At 40.2% G+C, this 7,500-nt stretch overlaps 1 protein-coding gene across 3 annotated transcripts in view; it reads right to left on the bottom strand.

Annotated features, from left to right (window-relative positions):
* Positions 1 to 1,552: 1,552 nt before the first annotated feature.
* Positions 1,553 to 7,500, bottom strand: part of LOC125041908 — a 15,787-nt gene continuing 9,839 nt past the window's right edge. For all 3 annotated transcript variants that reach the window (XM_047637297.1, XM_047637295.1, XM_047637296.1), the window contains exon 2: positions 1,553 to 2,461. In XM_047637297.1, coding sequence (XP_047493253.1) covers positions 1,718 to 2,047 — 330 coding nt within the window. In that variant the 5' untranslated portion in view covers positions 2,048 to 2,461 and the 3' untranslated portion in view covers positions 1,553 to 1,717. The remainder of the gene's footprint in view (positions 2,462 to 7,500) is intronic.

Here is a 7,500-nt window from a genome sequence, read left to right as displayed (position 1 = left end):
GGAGGGGAGAGAGAGAGAGAGAGAGAGAGAGAGAGAGAGAGAGAGAGAGAGAGAGAGAGAGAGAGAGAGGTGGGGGGGGAGGGAGAGAGAGAGAGAGAGAGAGAGAGAGAGAGAGAGAGAGAGAGAGAGAGAGAGAGAGAGAGAGAGAGAGGGGGGGGGGGAGGGAGGGAGGGGGGAGAGAGAGAGAGAGAAAGAGAGAGAGAGAGAGAGAGAGAGAGAGAGGGGGGGGATAGAGAGAGAGAGAGAGAGAGAGAGAGAGAGAGGGGGGGGGGGAGAGAGAGAGAGAGAGAGAGAGAGAGAGAGAGAGAGAGAGAATGAGTGAGTGAGTGAGAGAGAAATGGGGGAGTGATGGAGAGAGAGAGACAAAGACAGACAGAGACAGACAGACAGAGAAAGAGCGAAAGAAAGAAAGAGAAAGCCATCGAAGGGGAGGAAGAAGAGAAGGTTATCTAGAGGACACATACTGCCCAGCGCCGCCAGACACCGCGGTGAGATCAAGTGTCACAATACGTCACCTGGCTCTCGAATTTGACAACGTATTTCTTCCTTGACATTGCTCTCTCGCTTACCTCCTTCCAAGACACCTCTTTTACGAAAGGTCAACTGAGGAACGTCTCATTTTCGCCGATCCCTGACATGCCAGCTCTCTCTACCTTCGCTTGAGTTCGTTAAGCAGTGTTAGCATCATGACTGGTTATACTGATTATAGATAACGTAGATAAATCGTTCTGTGGCCTAGATTATTATAATTCTAGACAGCACTGCCCACTGATACTTGTTAATTAATACTGTAAGTGTAATATTATTGCTTTATATAAATCTGGAATAAACCTACAAGACATTACAGTACTTGTAGAAAAATAGTTATTTACGAAAAAAATAATCAAAAAAAGTTAAGATACAGAAAGACAGCCTTGTATTTCTATAAGGAAAATGAGACCTAGAACTCAAGCTGATGTAACATTTTCCTATCATCAGCAAATAAAAAAGATACAAAAACTTGAATAGCAACTTAAGACTGCAAGCTGCAAGAAAGCAAACTTAGATTTGACAACCAGAATTGCGAAGTGAAAAACGTGTTTTTTGGCTGCACTTTACTTAACAGTAATTTGTTGAATATTTTCTTTAGTGACATATACTCCTAACTGGCCACTCGCACACACACTTAGCAATCGCATTCGACAATAATCTTTCTAATAATGTCAGAGGAATTATACGAAAGTACTGCTAACAAGAAATAACTTTTTGTAAGTATATCAATAATGATAAATACATTTTTAAAAATTCAATCTTATCTATCGTATATCTGCAAAACAATAAGATATGTATTACATACTGACGATCAGGTAGAACACTTGACCTATATTAATCTTGAAAACTACTTAAACGCTTCAGTTATCCCTAAGAAGCATAGCTCACGTTTTCTATGATACGTTCTCTTTGGGCGACCTGGGCTCATTGCAGGGGACACTATGGATTAATGTGGTCGTCTTCGCTTGCATTATATCACCTACTAATGCTAAATTTCATGGTGCCAAACTCTTTACTATACCTAGGTTCTAATATTCATTTCATAGGTCATGTAGTTTACATGATGGATATACTCTTCAAAGATATATAAAAATTTAAAGATAAATACCATGGATATTGTAATTCCACAAAACTATGCAGAAGCAGATGCGCGCGTGTGTGTCTGCGCGAGTGCATCTGGAACGCCTTATTCTCTATACTCAATGAATCTCTTACTCACCTCCTCCGCTCCGAAGGGTTTGGTACTCGGCACCTGCCCAGCCCCGAGGTTCCCGTGCAGGCCTATATCCCCGCCGGCGCCCATGGTGACAGGAGGCCTCCCGATGCCGACGCGCACCTGGCCCTCGTAGATCTGTCCGACTCCCGAAATTCCGATCGTGCTGCCGTCGGCGCCGGAGTCGGACGAAGCGGGAAAGACGAGCAGCACGTCATCGTAGAGGGAGCCATTAGCATCGCCGAGTTTAGGAAGCACCGTGGCTGCTAGAGTGCCGAAGTTGACGGCAATTTCGGCCGCCATGGCTGAGAGGGAACTTTTTTCTCTATAGGGAAGAGTGAGTTCGAGTCTAGTAGAATCTGGTTAATTAGAATTCCATTTATTTGTTATTGTTTTTTAAGTGTTTCACTATTTCGTTTATTAATGTTGTTTTTGTCTTTCGTTTGGTAAGATATACGTTCTATTTATCTTTTTTCAGTGAGAGGTGAATGTACTCGTGCCTCACAGTATTAGGCCAAACTAAACCAGGTGTGGCACTAGAGATTATGAAATAGAAAGAATCACATATTCAACTTTATATTTTTCGTATCTAAGTGTTTCGTAATGTTTGTCTGTTCCTTCAAAGCACAATTATTATTTTCTTATGTCAGAAATTCACACCAGACGCCGTTTTCGTTCGTAAGGAATTCTTCACTGGAATTCTCACTCGTTCGTGTTCTGTAAGAATCGATTAATTAATTAATTTCAATGACTATTCGCTTAGATTGATCATTCATAAGAGTATAACAGTAACAATAAATAACACAGTAATAACAAAAGATAATGCTAAGAAATAAAATTGATATTTGTACATGAAGATAAGTGACAGTAATAACAATGATACTAATAATATCAACAATAACACTAGTGATCAAATAACATCACTAATAGTTATTGTGAGGATAGTGATAATGATGATAATCATGATGAGGATAATGAGAATTTTAATCATATTAATAACAATGATGCTAATAATAAAGATGATGATAATAATAACAATAATGATGATCATAATAATAATATTGATAACTATAGTAGCAATAAACATGATAAGTAAACTAATAAAAATAATAATAATAACAATAACAATAATAACAACAAAGAAAATGATAATAACAATAACAACAATAACAACAAAGAAAATAATAATAAAAATAATTAAAATAATTAAAAAATGATAATGATAACAATAACAACAATAACAACAATTATAATAATGATGATGATAATAATAATAATGATAATCATAATAATAATAACAATCATAATAATAATAATAATTATAATAATAATAAAAATAATGATAATGATAACGATGATAATAATAATAATAATAATAATAATAATAATAATAATAATAATAATAATAATAATAATAATAATAATAACAATAACAATAACAATAATAATAATAATAATAATAATAATAATAATAATAATAATAATAATAATAATAAAAATAGTAATAATAATAATAATAATAATAATGATAACAATAATAATAACACCAATAATAATAGCAATAACAATAACAACAACAACAATAGCAACGTCATCCACACCACCACCAACAATAACAACAACAAACGCAATTATGTTAACAACACCCTCATAACCGCCAACCAGAGACACGAGCATACAATCACACATATATTCCAACACACGATAAACGTCCCCGCAAGCAAATCCATTTCGCAAGCACTGTAGCTAACAAATATTACACCAGCATCCGTGAATATTGGATGGTCGAGGCACTGATGTACACACGAGGGTTGAAATTCTCTGGGGGTAGAGAATGGGGAGAGGGAAAGGGAGGGAGAGGGAGAGGGAGAGGGAGAGGGAGTGGGAAGAGATGGTGGGGGAGAGAGAAAGGGGGAGGGAGGAAAGGGAGAGGGAGAGGAAAGAGATGGTGGGTGAGGGATGGAGGGGGAGGGAGGAAAGGGAGAGGGATGGGGTGGGAGGGGAGAGAGAAAGGAGGAGGGAAAGGGGAGGAAGAGGAAGAGATGGGGAGAAAGGGATGGAGGGGGAGAGAGAAAGGGAGAGGGATGGTGGGAGAGAAATGGGGAATGAGGGAAAGGAGGAGGGAGGGAGAGATGGGAGGAAAAGGGAGAGATTGGAGGGAGGGGAGAGAAAGAGGAAAAGTGAACTTAACGATAAAAGGAAGAAGAAATAAAAGGACGAAGAGAGTTAAAGAGACGGATAAAGGCAAAGGGAAAATAAAAGGGAAAATCCTATTCTTCTTCCTCTTCTTCTTCTTCTTCTTCTTCTTCTTTTCGTCTTCTTCTTCTTCTTTTTCTCCTTCTTCTTTTTCTTCTTCTTCATCTTTTTCTTCCTTTTCTTCTTTCTTTTCTTATTCTTCTTCCTTTTCTTCTTCTCCTTCTTCTTCCTTTTCTTTTTGTTCTTCTTCATTTTTTTTCTTCCTCTTTATTTTGTTCTTCTTCTTCTTCCTTGTCTTCTTCTTTTTTTCGCTTTTCTTTTTCTTCGTCTTATTATTATTATTATTATTATCATTACTTTCGTTTTTTTGTTTTTTGTTTAGTATTGTTGTATATTTGTTTGTTCGTTCGCTTGTTTTGTGTATTTCCATCATATTATTTTGTTATTTAATTTGTATTTTCCCATATTCTACGTTCTCCATCGTTTTATTTTAATCTTCCTTTCTACATTACATTTATCACATTCTTCACCATTTCCATATTCAATTTTATTTACTTTGAGGGGTGCCGAGTGGGAGGTCACTGCTATGGACCTCATATAAGACCACAATGCATGTAGTTATGCGTTTTATCTGTACTGGGATATATTTCTCTCTTTTGTTGTATGTGAACGAAATATGTCATCCAATTCCGCCATGCAAGGTGTAAATTGTAAATTGTAAAATATGATGCAACGCGAAATCTATGCCGATTCTTGCGCATCGTTCGGTTATATAGGATATGGGGATAGGGGCGAGGGAAAGAGGGAGGGGGGGGAGGGAGGGAGGGAGGGGAGGAGGGAAAGAGGGAGGGAGGGAGGGGGAGAGGAAGAGGGAGAGGGAGAGGGAGAGGGAGAGGGAGAGGGAGAGGGAGAGGGAGAGGGAGAGGGAGAGGGAGAGAGAGAGAGAGAGAGAGAGAAGGGAGGGAGAAGGAGAGAGAGAGGGAGACGGAGGGAGGAAGGGAGAGGGAGAAGGAGAGAGAGTGGGAGGGAGAGAGAGAGAGAGAGAGAGAGAGAGAGAGAGAGAGAGAGAGAGAGAGAGAGAGAGAGAGAGAGAGAGAGGGGGGGGGGGGGAAGAGAAAGAGGGGGAGGGAAGTAAATGATGAAAAGGAGGAAAAACGGGAAGAAGGAAGAAACGAGTGAGGGAAACGGGTAGAAGCAACGAAGGAGATGGAAAGTGAAAGTGAGGCTAAATGAGAGGGAGTGAGATGGTAAGAGAAAAAAATAAAAAAAGAAAGTTTGAAAGCGGGGAAGAAAGAAACGGATAGAGAGAGAGAGAGAGAGAGAGAGAGAGAGAGAGAGAGAGAGAGAGAGAGAGAGAGAGAGAGAGAGAGAGAGAGAGAGAGGAAGGGGGGAGGGAGGGATGGAGAGGGAGAAAGAAAAGGAGAGGGGAGAGGGGAAGGGAGAGGAGGGAGGGAGGGAGGGAGGGAGGGAGGGAGGGAGGGTGGGTGGGTGGGAGGGAGGGAGGGAGGGAGGGAGGGAGGGAGAGAGAAAGAGAGAAAGAGACAGACAGAGACAAAGAGAACATAAATCACGGTATCCTGTAGCAATCAAAACCTAAACTTATGCTGTTCCTTTGCTCTCGCTTCCTCGAATACTTTAGATAATCATATTGCATCCAAAGTTCTGTCTCCGCTCGGCTTACTTACGGATAACTTGATATTGAATTGGATTTCGGACGACAAGACTCTCAGCGCAAGTAACTTTGAAGCGGAAAAGGGATAAAGTTTGTATTACTTTTTCATGTGTGTTTAACCGCAACTGTATTTTTTTTTTTTTTTTTTCTTGTAAAGCTATAACAAATGATACATTACTAAAGGAATATTTCCCACTGGATGGAGTGATCGTGGAATCGTCTTTTATACTCGCCCACCTTGATGCCGGCGGCCCACCTTGACCTGGTTGTACAGCTGCGGGGTTTTCGTCGTACGCCAGGCACCGCTACCCGCAAAACTTGAATCGAGGTTTTATATAAGTCTCATATTTGGACAAAAAAAAAGAAGAGAGAGAGAGAAAAAAATTAACATGTACCCAAATGACATGCCGAATAATAACGAAAAGATGAATATTGGTTTTCAATATTTCATTTCGTTTCGTCCTTCACTCTAAGGGAGTTTGATTATGATAATGACACGAACTACAAACACTCGAGGCGGCGGGTGCTGAGCGAACGGCGCCTGGACGGGTCTTGGCGGCGAACACGTCACCCTCAACATTCTCAAAAGCAACGCCATCTAGGAAGTCCTCGCCCAACTAGTTATCTATGAGAGGAAGTGTTCGGGTTGAAAAGGAAAGTCAGAAAAGTTTATTAAGTTATTTATTTTTTCTCTTTCTCTCTCTTTTTTTTTTTTTTTTTTTTTTTTTTTTGTCTAGCTAAATGCGAATTCATAACAGTGAACTTGAAATGAGTATATTGTTTTCAACGAGGTTATTCATACAATAAAAGATAAACTTTCCTTCTTCACTCGACCCCGTGATATGTAAAAGTAGATATTGGGTTTCACAACAAGGAGGAATCAACGTATCGATTATTATAAACACGAGTCTCCTTCAACATCAAACACACAAACATATTAAACACTCCATCGCTCAAACAAGGGAATTAAACTCTCCACGCACAAGCTTTACACTTTGCACTTTAAATGAACCGGTTTGAAACCCTTCTCCTCGGCCCAGAGAGCGACGAGAAACAGCACAGCGTGACCAGGAACTGAATTCTTCAGCTTAAGGCGCACCCTCATGATACTGAAAGGAAAGTGACCAGCCCTATTATTTAAGAAAGGGGTAAACTAATTTATTTCAACCTTGGTGTGACATTTGAAGGTCACGGTAGAAGCGCGTCTCTTGACCTTGTCGTGTGCGAGCGTTTGACCTCTTAAGATCCTTATAAACCCAGAACTTTTGTTATTTATATGATTCGGCTTCACCCCGCCCTTGGGTTCCCTGGGAGACCTTAGCCTGGTTCGATCCCTGAGTCCTGAATATATCCTGTCTGGTCAAAGCAGGGTTGACCCGGACGAAGGAAGGGCAGGGAAGGCACTGGTGTTTCCTGGTCAGAAAAAAATTTACCTGTTGGTGAAGGAGTCATGCCCGCTGTGCTTTTGACATTTGGGAAATCTTGTTTGGTAATCTTTTCTCTGTTTTTTTTTAATTTTTTGTCAGTTTCCTGTTCTCGTCTTCCGTGCAGGAAGAACAAGCTTAATTAGGTCTGCCTCGAAAAGAAGACTCAGGTGAAATTACTTTCTCAGGAATGGCATAAATGACCAAATTATCCTTCGCCAAAACATTTACGAAGAGTGAAATATGTGCGTGAGAGTAAACAACGACAAAAGTACGCATTTGAGTGGCGTTTAAGTGGAGCATGACGGCGAGGGGTAGGAGGGAGGGGGAGGGGGAACCATTACACTCTCGGTTGTCAGAGGACTTAATTTGTGGTTTTACACCGTAAATGTCTATTGCGAAAGAGGCATTAGGATTAACAAGACGGTGGTGACACGAGGCGACGAGTACGATCACTCTTTAAC

This window comes from Penaeus chinensis, chromosome 31 (genome assembly GCF_019202785.1).
Source record: "Penaeus chinensis breed Huanghai No. 1 chromosome 31, ASM1920278v2, whole genome shotgun sequence".
NCBI lineage: Eukaryota > Metazoa > Arthropoda > Malacostraca > Decapoda > Penaeidae > Penaeus > Penaeus chinensis.
This window is presented reverse-complemented; position numbering and strand designations above follow the sequence as displayed.